The 21,793-nt window shown below is 37.8% G+C and overlaps 1 protein-coding gene across 1 annotated transcript in view; it reads left to right on the top strand.

Moving 5' to 3' along the window:
* Nucleotides 1–16,215: 16,215 nt before the first annotated feature.
* TLR4 (toll like receptor 4) overlaps nucleotides 16,216–21,793 on the top strand; it is a 23,147-nt gene continuing 17,569 nt past the window's right edge. The window contains exons 1-2 of the mRNA XM_069073815.1: nucleotides 16,216–16,526; nucleotides 21,406–21,572. Coding sequence (XP_068929916.1) covers nucleotides 16,440–16,526; nucleotides 21,406–21,572 — 254 coding nt within the window. The 5' untranslated portion in view covers nucleotides 16,216–16,439. The remainder of the gene's footprint in view (nucleotides 16,527–21,405; nucleotides 21,573–21,793) is intronic.

The following is a 21,793-nucleotide window of genomic DNA, read 5'->3' as shown; positions in this document are numbered from 1 at the left end:
TTCCTTCCTTCCTTCCTTCCTTCCTTCCTTCCTTCCTTCCTTCCTTCTTTCCTTCCTTCCTTCCTTCTCCTTCCTTCCTTCTTTCCCTCCCCTTCACTTCCTACCTTCTTTTCTTTCCAGTGTCCAGAGAGCAAGATTCTTCTCACATCACTATAACATTGCAAATTCAGAGCCCTATATATACATCATCTACTTCAAATTGTCTTATATTTGGGGAAACTGAGGCTCAGAATGGTCGACTTAATCAAAGTTCCCAAGGTTGCAAGAGGGAAAGGTGGGATTTGAACTCATTTTCTAATCTTTAATCTGAGACTCTCTTGTTACATGTCCTTATCAATTCTTGTTCAATTCAAGGAACTTGCATTATTAAACTCATCTTGCTGAAATTCACTTACATGGGAAGCTTTGAAATACATCTTATCTAGGATGGACTTAAGAAGATAACAGTGGGACAAAGTAGATAATATTAAGATGGATAAGAATAAGTCATATCCATATTGTACTTTATGTTTTGAAAAACACTTCAATCAAGCATTATGCTAGTTAAGCAATTATTAAGTTTTTAATATATAGCAGGTGCTGTTCTAAGCAGAGGGAATATAAAGGAAAAAAAAAACCAGTCCCTTCCAGGAGCTCAAATTCTAATGGGAAGACAACTTGTAAATAACTCGTTATATGAATATATATGTGTGTATGCATATGCATACATATATGCATATGTCTCTATATACATGCATATATATCTATATTTTTGTTTATTTTATTCTGAACTTAAGAAATAAAGTAAACGTTTCATAACATAGTAGAGTAGGGAAAAAAAGATGATTTCACCTGAACTTGCAAATCTATTATGTACAACTTACCATTCCTTTTTAATATGTAATAAGGTTTATTTATACTTTTGTTCCTTTTTATCTTATCTCCTCAGTCCTAGGGATGGCTACCATTAGAAAAAAAAGTATGTATATGTAAAATAATTCTATACATACTTTAAATCCATAAGAATACATATATATATATGCATATATAGTCAGTCAACAATAAACAGTTATTAAATACCTGCTATATACTAGACATTGTGCTAGAGGAACTGGTTAATGTGGAAGATAACATGCAAACAACTATGTAAAAACAAGCTATATACATGATAATTGGAAATAATCAACAGAGGGAAGATACTATAATTAAGAAGGATCTGAAGGCCTGCTCCCTGACTCCCCAGGTAGCTGCAATTCTGGTTATGGACGTGTGTGTGTGTTTGTGTGTGTGTGTGTGTCTGTGTGGAGAGAGACATACAGAGAGACAGAAAGAAAGAGACATAGAGATAACAGGATTAGCTTGGGAGCTTGGGAGACCCAAAAGGCTTCCTTCAGAAGGTAGGCTTTGAGTTGAGTCTTGAAGGAAGCCAGGGAAAAAATAAATAATGGTGAGGGGTAAAGCCTTCCAAGCATCAGGGACTGCCATAACAAGAGCTCAGAGGCAGAAGATGGAGTATCATGTTCTAGGGATTGCAAGCAGACCAGTATAACTGGATGACAGAATCTGTAGAGAAGAGTGAAGCATTAGAGTACTAGAAAAATAGGAGGAGGCAGGTTTTGAAGTACTTTACATGCCCAAAAAGTACTTATTTTTTATCTTGGAGCTAAAAGACAGTAACTTTACTTCACTGAGCAGGGGAGTGATATAGTCAGACCTACGCTTTAGAAAAATCGCCTCAGCAAGCATTAGAGTGGGGAAATACCCGAAGCAAAGAGACTATTTAGAAGACAATTATAGTAGTACAGGTGAGATGTAATGAGAGATTCAATTAGCTATGGTTGTATGAGTGGAAAGAAGAGAATATATGTGAGAGAGATTGTGAAGGCAGAAAAGCAAACGATGGCAAGGAACTGGACTTGTGTGGTGAATGAGAGTGAGGATTTGAGCATGGTATCAAGGATCCAAGCCCAGGTGATTTGGATATCGATGATGCCCTTTTCCATAACAGGAAAGTCTGGAAGGGATAAAGGTTTGGGAAGGAATTAGAATAAATTATCTAACACCCAGTTTAACATGTCCAAGAAAGTGGTTGTAGATGCATCAGTAGAGATCAGGAGAAAGACCAGTGCTAGATATACATCCAGGGCATGAGTAGTTGGACAAATAGAAAGATTATAAAAGGGGGGGGGGAAGCAGTGTCACTGAGACCATGAAAAGAGAGAATATCCTGGAAGTGGAAGTGATCAACAGTAGCAAAGGCTACAGATAAATGTCAAGAAAAATGGGGACAGAAAAAGAGTTCTTAGATTTATCAATTAAGAAATCATTGGTAACTTTAGAGAAGGAAGTTTTAGTATAATGATAAGGTCAGAATATATATTATAGAGGGTTTTGAAAGAAAGTATGAAGAGAGGAAGAGAAGGTACCAAGTGTCAATGATTTTCTTAAGGAATTCATCCACTGCCAACGATAAGAGGATAGAATTGGGAATTTTACAGATGGGGGATGTGGATGCACTTGTAGGCAGCCAGTATGTGTGTGTGTGTGGGAATATCAAGATAAAAGAAAGAGTGAAGATGATACTAGGGATAATTTTCTGGAGATAGGGAGGGGAGGATGGATGATATGAGGTAATGTGTAGAATAGTGAGCCTTAGGAAAGGAAAAAAGCTACTTCTTCAGCTCAGGATAGAGTAAAATTAAAGATTATAGGAGATGTCTGAATGATGTTGGTGAGGAGTAGAGAAGGGGAAGCTGTCAAAGAATGTCCTAAATTGTTTTGAAGTGATACTAAGCCTTGACCTGAGTGTGTCAGTAGAGAGCATGATACAGGATATTTAAAGAGAAATGAGAAGGTTTGGAACAGCTATTGTGGATAGTTAACAAATTGGGGAGAAAGTAGATATGTACTGAGGGCACAGAAATACATATACACATGCATGTTCACACAATATACATATGTATATGTGTGTGTAGATACATATGTGTGTAGATAGATAGATAGAGATATATAGATATGTAGTTGATTCACCTAGGGATCAAGATAAAGAACTGAGGAGAATGGAATCAGTGCAGAGATGATACCTTGTCAAGGGACTGCCAAGAAGTCACAGTGATTATAAAAATAGGGTCAGGAATATAATAAGGCTGGAAGTAGTAAGACAAAGGGAAACACAAATATTTAAAATTATGATCAAATGACAGAATTTCAGAATTTGTGAACAATGAAGTAGAACATTTGTGGGTGATAGGTCAAGGGTGTGTCCATACCTATGGGTATTTTAGTAAGAGGGGGAAATTGAGTAACTAAGAATGTTTGAAGCAGCATCAATATTTATCTTGAAATCCCTAATAAAAGGGCAATAGTTAGAGCAAAGAGAAAGACTGTGAACCATGCACTGAACTCATTAAAGAAAGAAGAATATGTCAAATATTGAGAGACAACGACTACCAGGCTTTGAATTGGGTGATAAATTTGTATTCCATGAAAATAATTTTGCTGAATGATATTAGGAGAAAGAGAGTCTGGAAGTTGTATTGAGAGCAAATTTGTGTGCTTGATGTCCTCACCACAGATGATAAATAAATATAGTCTCTTAGTAAAAGTACTGGGATGGATGGCAAGGGATGTCATAACATAAAAAAGGAGCCAGGTCTCAGTGAGTGCCAGGAGATGACAGAATGAGAAAGGTAAAAAGAAAAAAAAGAGGTTTAAAATGAAGGGTAATTTGTTGCTTATGAAGCCAACACTCCAAAAGGCATAGTGGGAGGCTTAAAAATATCCATAGTGTGACTCTAGAGTTCCATAAAGTCCATATTGTTTTCTAAATAAATATTAGCTTACCTTCAATGAGAAAAAAATAGCATCAAGTTCAATTACCACACTGATGGTAAATTATTTAACTTGAAAACGTTATAAGCCAAGACTAGAGTAGAGGGAGAGTTGGTGTGTGACGTTTTATTCACAGATGGTTGTACATTCAATAAAGCCTCTGAGGGTGAGATGTAACAGAGTATGGATTGATTCTCTGCTGTTTGTGCTAATTTTGGCCTAATAATCAGCACCAAGAAAACAGAGGTAATCTACCAGTCAGCACTGCCTCATCCTTATGAGGAATAGCAAATAGAGAAATTTTGAATCCTGGAATAAGTTTGCTTACCTTGGAAGCATACTTTCCAGGGATGTACACATAGATGATGAGGTTGGCAGGCATGCATTGCCAGAGTTAGGTTAATATTTTGGAGGCTCCAAAGAAAAGTCTAGTAGAAAAGAGGTTTTAGGCTGCCTACCAAACCGAAGGCCTACAGAGCCTTTGTACTTACATCATTGCTATGTGCCTGAAACCTGGACAATCTACCAGCCCTATGGCAGGAAAATGAATCATTTCCATTTGAATTGTCTTAGGAAGATTCTGAAGCTGACCTGGCTAGATAAGTTACCAGACACTGAGGTCCTTTCTTGAGCTGAACTGCCAAGCATTCAAACTCTACTGTATAAAGCTCAACTCATAGGGACTGGACAAATTGTTCAAATGTCAAACCTAAATTTGCCTAAAATACTATTTTATGGAGAATTCATATAAGCAAGCACTCACATGGATGTCAGAAAAAAGCTATACAAGGACACTCTCAAGTTCTGTCTGAAGAATTTTGGAATAGATTGTGAGACAGGGGAAGACACTGGTAACAAGACAGCCCAGAATGGCATACCTACATCAAAGAAGGCATTGTGCCCTATGAACAAAGAAGAATTGCAGTACATCAAAAGAAATGTGAGATGCACACATTTAGAGACATCACTCCAAATGTTCATATGGACTATTTGTGCCCGACTTGTAGTAGAACTTTCTAAGTTTGTATTGGTCTGATCACAGTTGGACACACTTTATCTTAAACCTGATATAGTGATGTGATTTTGGTCCTTTTTGAGCATGAAGGCAACAACCAACCAACCAGGTTTGATTTTGAAAGGCTGGCCATAAATGTTTTTTTTTTTGAATGATTAAATCCTACTTCCTCAATGACAATTAAAATGTTTTTTTTATTGATGCTTTTGTTTCTTTCTTTATCAGCAAAATTTTCCCTCATATCCATCCCATTCCTCTCCTAAAAAGGAGCCTCATATAACAAAACAAAAATTCAGACAAAAAGGAGGAAAAAATCAGCATAACTGACCAATAAAAAAATCTGAAAATATGTTGAATGTACTGCATTCATGAACCTCCCACTGGTGCAAGGGGATAGGACAGGGCTGTCTCCTCATATCACTTCTTTGGAATGGTTTGTTCTTTGTAATTTAGATACATTCACATTTATCATTTGTTTTGGTGGTAGTTCTTTCCACTTATATTTTTGTAGTCATTATTTCTGTTGTTTTCTTGCCTCTGATTTACTTCACTCTGCATCAGTTCATTGATCTTTCCATGCTTCTCTGGATTCATCATTTTCATATTTGTTACAACATAGTAATATTACACTATATTACTATTCTACAATTTGTGTAGCAATTTTCCCAATCAATAGGAATGCCAATTAACTCTTATTATAATCTTAAAATGTTTCAACTTTTCCTAGCTGTTTTTCAACATAAGACAGAACTTTAATTAGGTTGAGTAATCTAGAACTTTAACTTAAGGAGTTGAATTGAGGACACATGACAGGGTCCTTTCATATACCTGTCCAAAAACTATATCTAAACCTACCGGGGTATGATAGTATTCTGCTGGGCTTTATCACTATATTCCCTTCACTAGTCACTGGGCACCACCTTCACGAACCCATTGCTGTGGCACCCTTCTACCAGGTCTTTCCACTTTCTTGGCATAATTGTATCTATATTAAAACTGTCTGCTGTGCTTTAGAAATATTAGCTTGGACCCATGGAGAGGATGAAATAGAGAAGAGGGGGACTGGAGATAAGAAGGTCAATCAAGAGGCTTTCGCAATATTCCAAGTCAGAGTTGTCAAACACACACATTTTGTTTGCCCACAATGCTCCTGAATGTCACCTGAACCAGATTAAAACGCAGTTGGGAAATATTTAACAAAATAAAATTTAAAAATGCAATAAAATGGAAATAAAGAAGTGCGGAGGGGGGGGAGGGCAGAGCCAAGATGGTGGAGTAGAAGCACGACCTTCCCACGGCTCCGGCTTCCACCTTGCCCAATCCATGTAAAAAGGGGACTCTAAACAAACTTTGGAGCTGCAGAACCCACAAAATGACACAGAGAAGCTAACCTCCCACTGAGGACAGCCCGGCATGCTGGCAGGAATCCAGCGCAGTGCTCTGGGAGCCGAGCCCAGGCCCACACCAAGGCTTTAGCATCAGGGAGGTCCTGACCAGCCACAGCTAGAGGGACTCCAGATCAGCAGCACCTGTGGCCTTTTCCAGATTTATCAACACATGGATGGGAAGGACAAAGTGAGAGGACAGTGCAGTCTGGACTTTGGGACCCAGTAAGTGGGAGTACATGGCGTTTGCCCCGAGGCCGAGAAGTCGGTGAGACCCCAGCACAGCCAGCCAGCGCCATGTGGCAGCTTCAGCTCCTGGCCTGCAGAGTGTAGGGGGACCAAGAGACCAGTCTGAGGGGTATTCGCTCTTGCTTTAACCTGCTTGGATCTGGATTGCAATTTAGGGTGGAGGTCCTGGGGTATGTGTCCAGCTTGCCAGAGCGTGTGGAGACCTCAGAGAGAGTACCCATCTAATACCTCCAGCAGCTGAGAAAACCCCAGCATTTGGAAAGAAAGCTCCCTTGTCTGGTGTCAGAGTCCTACTGTGGCAAGAAGCCCAGGGGTCAAGTGCCTGAGGGGCTACATGACCAGGCAAAGGAAACAAAGCAGACAGAAGATTCCAACATTAAACTCCTATTTTGGGGACAAAAAGGAACAAAGCATGGAACAGGAGGAAAACAGTGAAGTCAGAACTCCTGCACCAAAAGCTTCAAAGGAAAATTCAAGCTGGTTACAGGCCATAGAGGACCTTAAGAAGCATATAAGAGAAGTGGAAGAAAAATTGGGAAGAGAAATGACAATGATGCAAGAAAATTATGAAATGAGAGTCAACAGCCTGACTGAGGAAAATAATACCTTAAAAAACAGACTGACTCAAATGGCAAAAGAAGCTCAAAAAGGCAATGAGGAGAAGAATGCCTTAAAAAGCCGAATTTGCCAGATGGAAAAAGAATCTCAAAAGCTCACTGAGGAGAATCATTGCTTCAGAATTAGATTGGAGCAAATGGAAGCTAATGACTATGAGAAATCAAGATGCTGTTAAACAGATCCAAAGAAATGAAAGAATAGAAGGCAAAGTGAAATATCTCATGGGAAAAACCACTGACCTGGAAAATAGATCCAGGAGAGATAATTTAAACATTATTGGACTACCTGAAAGCCATGACTGAAGTAAGAACCTAGAAATCATCCTCCAGGAAGTTCTCAAACAAAATTGCCCTGATGTTTTAGTATCAGAGGGCAAAATAGAGGTTGAAAGAATACACATATCACCTCCTGAAAAAGATCCCAAAAAGAAAACTCCTAGGAATATTATAGCCAAGTTCTGGAATTCCCAGATTAAGGAGAGAATATTACAAGCAGCCAGGAAGAAACAATTTGAATATTGTGGAAACACAATCAGGATAACCCAGGATCTGGCAGCTTCTACACTGAGGAATTGAAGGGCGTGGAATATGATATTCTAGAGGTCAAAGAAGCTGGGATTAAAACCAAGAATCACCTACCAGCAAAACTGAATATGATGTTTCAGGGGAATATATGGTCATTCAGTGGGATAGAGGACTTTCAAGCATTCTTGCTGAAAAAAACAGAGTTGAATAGAAAATTTGACATTCAGATAAAAGAAGCAAGAAATGCATGAGAAGGGAAACAGGGAAAAGAAATCATAAGGAACTTATCAAAATTGAACTATTAACATTCCTACATGGAAAAATAATAATTGTAACTTATGAAACTTTTCTCAGTAGTTGAAGGGATTAATATATATATATGTATATATGTCTATATATGAGGGTATATGGGCATATGAATACATATGTGAATGTGTGTATATATGTTTACAGGTATACATAGATAGAGGGCTCAGGACCAATTTAACAGGAAGGGATGATACTTAAAAGGTGAAATTAAGAGGTGAGAGGAATATAATGAGAGGAGATGGGGAGAGACAAATTGGGGTAAACTATCATTCAGAAGAGGCAAGGGAAAATGGTTACAATGGAGGGGAAGAATAGGAAGGCAAAAGGGAATGGATCAACCTTATTCCCATTGAATTTGGCTTGAGGAGGGAATGAAATACACACTAAATAGGGTATCTCACCCTCCAGGAGAATGGGGGGAAGGGGATGAGAGAGGGGCTGATGGAAGGGAGGGCAGGCTAGGGGGAAGGGAAGTTGGAAGCACCCACTTTTGAAAAGGGACGTCATCAAAGTAGAGAATAGAACAAGTGGGAGGTGGGATAGGAGGGAGGGAAATATAGTCAGTCTTTTACAATATATCTACTATGTTATTTTTTTGCATTAGCCACACATGTACAACCTATATTGAACTACTTATCTTCCCAGTAAGGGTGGGTGACAAGGAAGGAAGGGAATGAATCTGGAATTGAAAGTTTTAAAATTAAATATTCAAACATATATGTATATATGTGTGTATATATATGCTATTATTAATACCATCTTACATGTAATCGGGAAATAAGATATACAGGCACTGAGGCATAGAGATCCACTGGAAAAGTCAAAAGGGGTATGGGAGAAAATATGGGAGAGAGCAGATTGGAGGAGGGGATATCCTGTGGGACTGCTATCTTGGGGCGGTGGTTAGGGGGAAAATGGGGAGAAAATTTGTAACTCAAAATCTGGAGGAAACGAATGATGTAAATCAGAAGTTAATAAAGCATTTAGATACAAAAAAAAAGTATCGAGGTAAAATAATTCCCACTTAATGAGTATAATCTGTAGCTTCTCCTAACCTTTTACTCTTTTTACCCCTCCTTAAATTCCTGGTGTAAAGTACATACATTCATGCATATGCACACATATGTTTGTGTGTGTGCATGCATGCACACATGTGTAAACAGATACACACAATCATAGATATACACATAGACACACATATATACATATTTGCAAACATAAATATGTATATAAATATATGTATTATAAGTTTGTATGTATATGAATACACACAAATATCCCTTCTGCAGTGAATTTTTTTTTTTAGTAAAGAATAATAGAAGAATATGGCAATAGAAGGATATTTGATTAAAAGTACTTATCATTGTTTTGGGGTCAATTCAGTCATGTCTGACTCTGTGTGATCACATTTTCAGTTTTTTTTTTGGCAAAGCTACTAGAGTGGTTCGCTATTTTCTTCTCCAGCTCATTTTACAGATAAGGAAACTGAGGCAAACAGTGTTAAGTGACTTGCCTGTGTCACACAGTCAGTAAGTGTCTAATACTGCCCTAATGGTAATTTAGAATATAGAAAATCAGAGCTAGAAGAGAATTCAGAATATGGAAAGTGGAATCTGAAAGGGAGTTAAAAACCTATACTGACAAAATATTGGAAGCTGAAGGGACCTTAGAACAAAGGATACTAGGTTTTGAAGGTAACAGCACATAGAATATTTAAAATAGAACCTAGAGGTTGGAAATTACATCATCTAATCCAGCTTTTCATTTTATATATAAGAAACTGCAATTTAGAGAGGTGACATGAGGTATTCAAAGTCACATTTTTTTAATATTGTAAATAAGACCTTTAATTTGTCTGATTAGTGGGTTTACATTTACAAATTGTTCTTCATTCTCAGTAGCAGATTGCCTCTACTCGCCCTCCTCAAGATATGTCTGCTCTCCAAACTGTTGTTGGCATTGCTGTTTTATGAAATTACCCCGTCATGTGCACTTCTCTTCCAGTTCAATTCCACTCCTTCCTTTTTACCCTGGAATGCCTCCCCTATCCTCTTTCCAGCTCTCCTTTATTTTTTTTGTCTTTACCTATCAAACTATCTTTGATAGTAGGGTCTACCTTGTTATTATCTGGTCTTCGCACAATTCCTGTTGCATGTGCATGAATAACAAATTTGTTCTTTTTATGGCTGTTGTATGTGTGTGAATAATATTTTTTCTCTTCGTTTCTCTCTCTCTCTTTCACACATACACATAGACACACACACCCTTGCATGCACACACAAATTTTCTTAAAACAGGGACATAATACACAATTCTTTTATTGGCATCAAGTCAGAAATAAAAACTCCCAAGCTTTCCCTTCCCCCTCCTGCAGATGTACTGCAGGAAGCTTTCATTATTAATCATTTATATGTTATCTGTACACTGCCTGTCTCTTTATTAATCACCTTTATGACACCTACTGCTATTAATCATAAGGTCCATGTCTGAATATTACCAGTAATTATCTGTGAATGTTCATTACCTGCCAGTCTTAATTATTTGTTTTCCTCTTCAGGTACTGATAATTTCTGGTCTTTAACAGGTAGTGGTGAAGAGAGGTGGTGGAGTGTATGGCTTGATTCTACATATGGGATTAGGTTCTATGTTTTAGAGGACCCTGACATTTTGGAAACTCCCCTCCCTCATCTTTCTGGATTAGAAAATATCTAAAATGAGATTCCATTCCTTCAATAACATTCCACATTACAGCTAGGAAAACCATAGTTTTCTCTTAAATTGATGGGGAAAATACATATAATTTATGGCATTTTACTGTATACTCATCATTTCTGCTTCAATTCTTGAGCTCATTTAAGCTCTTTCACCTTTTGAGGAGTAAATTATTTATGGCACCAAAGATACTAGGTAGCAATAAAACCCATGTGTTTTTATGTCAGTTCTCATTGCGTTCCCTGATTTCCTCTTAGTGCTGGACTTTCATGACACGGGAATGCCTAAAGACCTTCATTTTTGCTGTTAAATGGTAGAGGCTGCAAATAAGAGACCCCAAGGAAGTGGTTGGTCTAAAAAGTTTACTAAGAAATTTCTGCCTTGCTGTTGAGGACCCTCTTCTGACTCTAGAAAGCTACTCAATTTTTTGTTTCAGTCTTCACACAGTGATAGCATGATAGGTTAAGAGTTTAATGTGCCACTGAGATAACCTGGTCCAAATCACTGTTAGAGAAGTAGGTCCAAGAGTAATAGCATTACTAGGCCTATACTAAGAGTGTGCTGGCAAAATATGGTATTAATAACAAAATGTGGTATAATAACACACTTCAAAGTTTAATCTGGGGGGTGGCTAGGTGGTGCAGTGAGTAATGCGCCAGCCCCAGAGTCAGGAGGACCCAACTTTGTTTCTGGCCTCAGACACTTAACACCCACACAAAAAAAACTAGCCATGTAACCTTTTGCAAGTTACTTAACCCCAATTGCCCTCCAAAAAGGCAAAAAAAAAGTTATCTGGCACAGTGACTAGAGTGAGGGAACTGGAGTCAATAAAACTCATCTTCCTGAGTCCATATCTGGCCTCAAACACTTACTAGCTCTGTGCCCCTGGACAAGTTATTTAATCCTGTGTGTCTCAGTTTCCTCATCTGTAGAATCAGCTGGAGAAGGAAATGGCAAACCAGGTTCTTTGCTATGAAAACCCTAAAAGAGGTCATGAAGATTAGGACACAACTGAACAATAACTATAAACATGAATCTGAATTATTAACATTTCTTTGTCACTTTAAGTCTAGACAATCCAACAACATAATAAGCCAAGACCTGATTTATAGCCTTTGTCAATTTGTGGGGTGTACATTGTCACACTAAAAATTTAACAATCATCTCTCCTGAGGTAGTTCAAGCTGACTTGAGCACACTCCTATCTAATTTTAGAAGATCAGTGGAAAAGGAAAAGGATTCATGTTTCCAGTCATATTTATAGCAATCCTTTTTTGGTGGCAAAAACTGGAAACTAAGGAAGTGTCCACCAGTCAAGGAGTAGCAGTATTTACTAGCATATATGGATGTAATGGAATGCTCCTGTGCCATAAGATGATGAAAGCGAGGGTTTAGAGAAACCTAGGAAGACTTGTACCAAGTGATGTAAAGTGAAGTGACTACAAATAGGATCATGAAGTACGCTACAACAGCCACATTGTAAAGACAAATTATTTTGAAAGACTTAAGAATTCTGATTATTTAAATGAGCAACTATGATTCCAGAGAACCTAAGGTGAAATATGCTACCCACCTCCTGACCAAGATGTGATGAGCTCAAGATTCAGACATTTTACAGAAATTTGTTTTGCTTGACCATGACAATTACAAGGGTTTTCTCTTTTCCTCTTTCCTTTTATTTTTTCTCCTCCCCCTGCCATTTTCTTCAGTGTGAGGGAGTTAGGAGAAAGAAAATTAATGCTTATTAATTGGAAAAAGTAAATCCAGGTCAGGAGCCATGGCAGTTTCCCTAGCCTGTATGTATCAGCCAGACCAGAAAATATATCTAGTACTCCACCCTAGGGTAGAGAAAACATTCAATATGAAAACCACCACCATAATCTTAATTCAAGACTGTATCTCATATGATCCTTTGCTTAGAGAGTCTACTTAAGTTGCTCACAAAAACGTACACACACAAATGCACAGAGATATCAACATGCACCATACACAAAGGAGTGGGTCCCTCAGCTCTAACAGATCTCCTAATTTGTGATGAGAAAATATCTGGTGCTGAACAACTCCTGAACATGGTTTGGTACCTACTGGGGCTAGTGGACTATGGAAGGTAGCTGCTACTTTTTATGGATTATATTAAAATATATTTGCTGTATCAAACATTTATATTAAAATGCAGAATTCTATTAAAATAGTTATATTAAGATATATGAACAAGTTCATCAACTTCTTTAAGGCTAAGAATCCTTTATATATATTATGTTGGATTAACACTTTAGGTAAATAAAGTATATGCACATTTAAGATTCATGAATAAGATGAGCATAAAGTCACAAATAAACCTATAACCTACACATAAGATGTTATAAGGAAGATATGCCAAAGTGTCAATGTGGATAAGCATCAAATGGATCTGTGATTTTATCTATGTGGATACTCTATCTAGTGAAACAGATCAAAAGACATCCATCCCTGCTCATAGCATTTAGTTGATTTATCTGAATGAAGCTTCTGTAGCAGCAAGCACCCTAACATACCCAGGATGGCTGCTAGCACAGGTTCCTAGATCTTCTTTTCTAAAGGAAAGCAACTCAAAATGGGTTAACAACCTTGTTTTAATGAAAAATATGTCATTTACCTAGTTCAGGGGAAAAAGTCAACACCCTGCACTTCAGAGAATACAGAGGTTACAAGCAGAAGTTACAAGCAGACAGAGAAACAGATCAGCAGACAGGGCTTCCAACTGTCTGACCATTATATCCATACCTAGTCAGTTACCAGAGAGGGAAGCACCAACATCTGGGTTTTCAAAGCCAGGGGGCTCAACGACTGCCCAGAGTCTCATCTGGCCAAATCACACAACTCTTCCCAAAGTCAGCCCCGAAGCAAAACCTCACATGAGGGTATACATAGCCTTCTCCTGGGTCAGAGAATGTCACAACCCTCTTGACCCACTGCCCAATCACAAAGTAACAAGGTGAGGGAATTCCTGAAAAACAAGCCTCCCACCACAGGCTCCATGTGACCACTTTCAGCCTATTAGGGAGCAGAGTATATTTTCAAATGAGGGAAGGTTCTCAGAGTCACTTAATCCTGTCAAGGGTCCCATGGACAGAGAAGATCTTCAGATTTCTATTCCCATAACAGCTTCCTTGCCTTATTTGTCAGTTGTGTTCCTCCAAACATCAGAGAGAACACCTGAAGCTTCTCATGGCTGCTTCTTATGCAGGAAGGGATGTCAGTAGTCTGTGTCTTTAGCTGCTTAAGCCAATCAGGTCTCTAGAAGGGTTTCAATATCCATTAGGGATTAACTAGCCTTATGTGATATATTTTGCCCATATTCTCTCCTAAATTCACCACAGGAGCTTTCCTTGAATTCTTTCAGCATCCTGTGGGCATCAAGAGAGTATTAAAACTGCCCATGGTCTCTTATTCTTGTTATGTGACCATTACGTCATCTTTTAAAATATCATAAATTACTTTAGTTATATTTCACAACATCACTTTTCCTTAGTAATTCTTTGTTTGCATTATGTTGAAGCCTGCTCAGCCCCAATATGTGCCTCTCCATCGCCCCTCCTGTAATCTACGATTTTAGTTCTTCAGGGATTGGAGTGTTTCATGACTCAGCCTGTAGGGGATTATTATTCAGCACACTAGAAACAGAGATCTAGACACCTCCCAGTGCCCTTGGGAATTTAAGAATATGAGTTGGTAAGGTCTTCTGTACTCCCAGGATAAAGGCACTGGAAAAGTATTGCTACATTACTGTTAGTAATTATTCCAAGGTCTTTGAACTTGGTTCTGAGATAACCTCAAAGTGACCTTCACATAAATTGAAAAGTGTGTGCTTCTGTGCAGTGGGGAAGATGATTCCCCTCCCTCTCAGAACATTCAAATCACCTTTGCATTGCATTTTCTTCTTGTCCGTGTGCTGACTAGTTAATTGAGATGTTAAGGCCCCTAATAGCACTGAGTGGCAATTTTAAACCAGATTTCTCCATGGACCTGAAAGAGAGCAGCATTTGTGAGATGAGGCTGATCCAATTAACTGGGTGAAAACTCAGCAATACATCAGAGATGATGATTTTTTTATGATAGCTTGAACCTTGATATGTTATCTCTAGTATTAAATAGCCATCCACTGTTTAAACTATATTTTTGTATGTAAGAGGCTTTTTTTTTCATTCAGTGTCTAAATGTCATGGAGAGGGGTGGATTATAATTTTGATTGCTGAAATGAAATGTAAGAGGGTCTTTGGACATTAGTCATTTGAGACTGTTTGTTCTTGCAGATGATTTAAAAGGGCTTAACCCTGATCTTTAAATGTTCTATTGGTTTGTAACCACTTCAATGTGATTTCATGGTAGGTTGCCCTCCATCCTGTTCACTCCGTCTCATTTCTGCTTTGGGGTAGGCAAGGCTTAAGTATTTGTTCATATTTGCTTTTTTGTTTGTTTTGTTTTTGTTTTTCCTGAGGAGCTGAAAATGTTGTCATTTCTCTTCATTCATTTATTCATTTCATAAGTTTGAATTGATTGCGTCTTTCCCTTCAGAAGCTTACAAACTAGTGATTATTGATTAGAACAGAATACACTAGATGTTAAAGCTGAAAGCCATGACTTAGATTTTAGTCATGACCTTCTTTTCTTGCTTTCCTTAGAACACAGACTAACGTAGAACATTAGAGCTGGAAGGAATCTACAGGCATAAAATACTAGAACATAGAAAGGTAGAGTTAGAAGGAACCTTAAGATATAAAATGTTAAAACTTACAGGAATTTTAAGATATGTGGGACATTGACAGAGAGAGTATAGAATAGGATGTTAGAGCTAAAAAGGAGTTCAGAGTTCATTTAGTCAAGCTTCCTTTCATTTTAATGATGGGGAAACTTAAGTTTGCCTCCCCATGCATAACTAAATACTAGAGGAAATAGAACTGTTTATTCTCATTTCTCTATCCCTTTGGATAAGTTGCCTATAAATGGTTTAATGTCAGGAAGAGGAATGGGGACACCAGATCATATATAATTGATCAGTAGGCTGAACAGTTCCTGGATGATTGAGAGTCAAATCAATTACTTTTATCGTCATCCATGATTATCATCATTATATCACTAATTATGAACTGGGTTAGTTAGGTAGAACAGTAGATTGAGCACTAATCCTGGAGTCAGGAAGATCTGAGTTCAAATCCAGCCTCAGACATTTACTAGCTTTGTGACTTTGGGCAAGCCACTTAACCCTTATTTGCTTCAATTCCCCATCTGTAAAATGGGAACACACTGGAGAAGGATATGGCAAACCACTCTAGTATTTTTTCCAAGAAAACCATGGACAAAGTCCATGGGGTTATATAAAGTTGGACACACTTGACTGAATAACTGAACAACAAGACCAGGATGAACTGGAAAAATGGGCTCACAATAACCAGTGATTCCCAGGAATGTTCTGTTGTTGCCTGGTACTTTTCCCAATTTCAGCAAGATAAGAGGATATTAGATCATTTCCTGGGATAAGAGCCAACTTCCTCTTGAGGCTCTCTCAAACATTGACTTACAAACATTAAAAAAAAAAACTGCTTGTAACTTCCTCTCCCTCCCAAAGAAGATAAATACTTGAGAAACAAGGTCGCAAAATGCTAATGCGGTGACTCTCACTTCCTCTCTCTTCCTTGCCCTGCTCCAGTTTGCATACTCACTGTAGTGGGGCACCCAGTCTGGGGAAGATAGTTCTGTGTTTTAAGAGTGGGACCTGCCCAAAAGGATTCATGTTGCCATGTGTTCCGACTGCTGTCTCTACTCCCAGAAAATGCCAGGATGGTCCCATGGACGGCCATGGCTCTGATTACAGCCACAACCTTCTTGTCCTCTCTGGACCCTGGGAACTGTCATTCCTGTCGAGAGGTAAGTGTTAGAGAATTCTGTACTAGTGTGTGTCACCCTGCCCCACATCTTGGGACTTCTTTATTGTTTTGACTTAGAAAAAAAATTTTTTTGAAAAACTATTTAAAACTTTCCATTGTGGGCACCAAGCAGGTGTTTGACATTGGGTAAGCACCTTTTCTCTAAGTCTCAGTTTCCTCAACTATACGATGAAGGAGTTGGACTAAATGATCTCTAAGGCTTTTTTAAATTTTAACATTCAATGTTCTAAGCTTCCTTCTATAGCTAATGCTCTAAGGCTCTATGAACTTCTATCTAGTTTACTTTACAAAAAAACCTAGAAACTTCACAATGTCACAAACATACAGAAGCAGGGCTTCTGTTGTTAGGGCTGGCACAGGGTTCTAAAAGTCAGCGACCTAGGCTTTGTCTAATTGATGGACCTTTAGCTCCACAGTAATCTCAGTAGAAACTGAGAGTTGGAGGAAAGTGTTACATTTTCAGATTTTTGTTGGACTTTTTTTCTCCCAGGGGTTTGCTCTTTTAAACTAGGACCACCTGTCTCAGCGGGGGGTGGGGGGGCATCTCCACTCGTCCTGATCTATATATTGCCACTGGACCCAGATGGCTCCAGAAGAGAAAGTGAGGCTGGTCACTTTGCACAGTACTCCCTCACTTAAATCCAATTCGCTTGCAAGTCATGGCATCATCTTCCTGAAGTCATGGTTCTCATCGAGAATGAAAGACAAATAACAACATTTATCTTAGTTACATTTGTCACAAGCTTAAGATAAATATATTTTGTTATGGATACCTAAAGGGTTTTTCATGGCCCTTGCTGTCAGGCCAGATAGACTGTATGAAGAAAAACCCAGACTCGGACCTGTAATCATTCCATTGTCTCTAGTTGTGTCCTCACACATAAAGTGACCAGTTCAAACATAAGATATCTCAGTAGATCCAATTATCATTTTGTTGTAAACAAAACACCTAACAAAATAATTTGGTTTATGACTCATGTTTACTTTTATTTTCTGTCCACTGGCTTAACCAGTTGCTCTGGAATCATATACCAAGACTACATTCCTCTTCCAAAGGGTGGTGCTTTGTCCTGGTGCTAGGGCTTAGACTCTTTTCATGTCAACACTGAGAGGTGCCTTGAGAAATAGAATGTTAGAACACTGATTGTAAGATCTAGGAGAGGGATCTTTGAATACAGAGTGTCAGAGCTGGCCTGAACCTCAGAGAATAGAGGGTTAGAAGTGGAAGAGATCTTAGGGACCATCTGGGCTGGTAACCTTTTCTTAAAGATTAGTTTATGGAATGTTTATCATCATAGGAAGGAAAATAAACTCAAAACTTCATAGAGTTTTAGAGCATAAAAACGGGATGATAAATTAAAAGGAGGGGAATGTTGCTCAGATGCTGAATTCTTCCAGCTGAAATTCTCCTCCTCCCCCCTCCAAAAAAATTGCTGGCAGCCAAGTTTCAGACAAATAGATTAATTGAAACAACTGCTTGGAGGATTCAAGTTTCTGTCATTTCTGAGTGAAAGTTAGTATGGAAACCCATGGAACATTTGGACTTTCTCCCTGTGGTGGGTCATTTGGGTTTCTATAAGAAGAAAGAAGGTAAGAAAACAGGAAAGAAACAGGCAAAAGAGATCATAACTGCCAGTGTCTGGCATTCTGGGGATTTTTCTGGCCTCTTTCAAGGCTATCACCATGGTGATTCCTCCCCAGAAAGAAGGAGATTCCAGCTTTAGACTCCAGCTGAGGGCATCATACTGGAACCTGGGAGCCAAGAACACCAGGGACATAGCAAATGATTAGAGAAGATAAACATTTCCTGCATATGTGCATCTTGCCATGAGTTTTTTCTTTTATGAATATCAGGGCCAAGAAGAGACAAATGGGAATGATATTACTAGACTTCCATTATTTTGCATCCTAAAGTGTTAGGAAATCTGTTTAGACAAAACTATACAAAGGAACAATTTTGCTAGAACAGAATAGGGCTCGTAGAATTAATTGTTTTGTCTCTTAATAAATAACAAATTTTCATGCTGATCACATAATTAATTTCTGGGGTTTGTTTCCTAGAAACTACTCTGATTATATTACTAGGGTCAAAAAGTAAAAGGTTCTTCATGTAATGTCCCTCAGTGTCTGCTAAAGGTCTACTCTTTCCCCCTACATCCTAACTGACCCCTTTGGGATACAGCTACACTTTGGGCTATTTAATGAATATTCTTTTGAAAAGTTTTTTAAAAGCAAAATCTGTGATTTTGGTCCAACTCTCCTATTGACATAGTCCATACAAGTAGATATAGGTTCCCATGGAAACAATGTTGGTGTTAGGATAAATAACACTACGATAAGTTCTTTTTTCTCCAAAAAATCATTATATATTATACAAAAATTACATATTTTATGACGAAATATTAGTAACACTTAGTGGATATTAATGCAAATTGATAAAAAAAAAGCCTACATTCACCTGGTGCACTATTGCTTTATAATGCTTTATGCATGTCCAACAACTATCCAGTGAAGTTATAAGTAGTGTAAGGTAGGATATGGTTAGAGTAAGTATTAATATTCCCATTTTACAGATACTGAAATAGACTCAGAGGGCAGAAGGAACTTCCCCCAAATCTAGGTAATAAATTGAATTGGGATTCAAACTTGGGTCATCTGACTCTGTGTCCACTGAGTCCCACTGCTGCTTTGACTAGGTTGTTTCTGTTAGGCATTATAGCTTAAAGGTTGAAAAGAAAAACAAAACCATAGTAACTTATAGGATTTATAGCTGAAATAACCTTTGAAGATAATCTAGTCCCGTTTTCTTCATTTTACAATAGAAAAAATAGGTCTAGAGAAGAAAACTGACTTTCATACATTCGTAGGGGTATATAAGTAGCAAACTAGGATTTGAACTCAGGTTTTAGCCTCCAAAAGTAGAACTCTTTCTAGTATCCTGCCCTTCTTCCAAAGCCCCTTCATTTTCTCTGAAGACCCCTCTATGATTTTCTAAGAAAAGGAAATTGAGTAATTTTCTAAGAAAGGAAAATGAGTAACCCCCTCTGATTTCTCCAACCCTGTTGCCTAGTACCTGGGAGATATTATTGCCTTTTAATAATAACAATAACAATATATAACAATAAAGAACATTGCTACAACTCTTTCAGGTTTATTTGCATGTAATTTTTATATTATCCTTCTATCATCTTTGAAAAATAGATAATGTTGCTGTTATACAGGGAATATTATTACCTTCATTTTACATTTGGGGAAGCTGAGGCTCAGAGCTGAAGGTGATATAGTTAACAAGTGGAAACATAAGAGCTCAGACCCAAATCCTCTGTTTTTAAAATCCATTGCTATTTCCACTATTCCATATCTCTCCTTTCTGAAAAGTCCAGGTTGATTTGGATCAAAGGAGAAGGAAATATTGTGCCAGGGTGGAGGAAATATTTCAGATTATAGTAGAGCAAGAAGCAAAGGGAATATATAGTACACACCCAGAAATGAAAAGAGAATTGAAATTGTGGTCAAGGAAAATATTTAATTAGTTGCATACAAAGGGCAAAATGATTCTTAAGGCAGTAGATTATGGAACAATGGGACACTGCATTTCCAGAAATTTAAGCAACAAATAGAGAGATTATATAATTTCAGAGCTTATAGAATCCTAGAACATTGAATATTGGAGCTGGATGCTACCATAGAAAGTATCCTGTTAGACCCCAGATCATAGAATGTTGCAGTTGTGCAGAATCTTAGTACCATGAATTTCAGAGACAAAAAAGAGATCTTATGTATCATCTAATTCATTCCCATTTGATTTAAGAGAGAAGAAAATTGAGGCCTAGAAAATATCTTGCCCAAGGTCACACAGTGGAGTTAATAATGTCAGAGCTGAAACTAGATAAAGCCCAGTCTAGGCCAAGACTCCTATTTTATCAGGATAATGATCAAAATAAAGGTCAAAGGCTATGTTCTCTATGCCATAGTAGAATTTCATTTATAGAACTTAGACTGTAAAATAAAATGGTGGGCATCTAACATAAATGTTAATATTGGTAGCAATACTACCACCAATAAAAAACACCTCACATTTATGTGATGATTTAAAATAACATTTGAGGCATTTATTCCAAGTCTTAACACCTTCAATTAACAAAGAAAAAAGTGAGGCCCAAAATATGAAGTGGTTTGTCTCAGGTCATAGAGATTCTCTGCTAGACAGCCAAGAACAGAATTCATATCTCTTTGCTTACAGCCTTCTGCTTGACTCATTTAAAATAGAAATATATATATATATATATATATATGTATATATGTGTATATATATCCTTAATAAAAATATTAGATATGAATTCTAGGAGAAGGGTCTTTCCCATTTTAGACTTTCTGGGCTCTTTAAAAGATACCATGGTTTAGTGGAAAGGACACTAAATTTGATTGGAAAAGGTAAGGTTTGAAACCAGGTATTGCTCCTTATGAAGTATATGACACTGTGCATGTTATTTGATCTCTTTGCACTTCATTTTTCTCATTGGTAAAGTGAGGGAAATAATTTTTGCACCATTTACTGCCCAAGGATGGTAAGAAAAAAGTGCTTTAAAATATTCATTTAAAAAATTAGGCTAAAAAAAGTTCTAAATTTCCATTTAGATCCTGAAATAAAGACAAATATCTAGATGAGTTTATGGACATTCAGTTTAATATTTATCACCTAACCCCAGCTGAGTATAAGTCATAGGTGACAGAAAATGGCACATGGTATATTTAATGTCTGCTGGTTCAAATTTGGCTTAGAGTATAAGGAAAGCAGTCAGGATAAACATGATTGCTCCATATAATAAGCACCAATGGTTTATCTGTGAATGATACAGGTTGTTCCAAGCTTTGAATACCAATGCATGGACCAAAATTTAACTGAAGTCCCAATGGATATACCTTCATCCACTCAGAACTTGGACCTAAGCTTCAACCCACTGAGGTATTTGGCTCCACAAAGTTTTTCCAGGATCACTGGACTGAGAATCCTTGACTTGTGCAGGTAAATTAGAGCCCTTATTTCTTCTTATCGCTTCTAGAGATCATTCTTTGAAGTGAGGCTCCCAAATCCTAACTATAGCTTATTAATTGATTAAGATTCATTCTCCTCCTTCCTTCCTTCCTTCCTTCCTTCCTTCCTTCCTTCCTTCCTTCCTTCCTTCCTTCCTTCCTTCCTTCCTTCCTTCCTTCCTTCCTTCCTTCCTTCCTTCCTTCCTTCCTTCC

Source organism: Petaurus breviceps, unplaced genomic scaffold, assembly GCF_028583685.1.
Source record: "Petaurus breviceps papuanus isolate PSGF00001 unplaced genomic scaffold, PetGlider_PUasm1.0 90879, whole genome shotgun sequence".
Classification (NCBI taxonomy): domain Eukaryota; kingdom Metazoa; phylum Chordata; class Mammalia; order Diprotodontia; family Petauridae; genus Petaurus; species Petaurus breviceps.
Note: the sequence above shows the minus strand (reverse complement) of the source record. Positions and strands in the feature narration are given on the sequence as shown.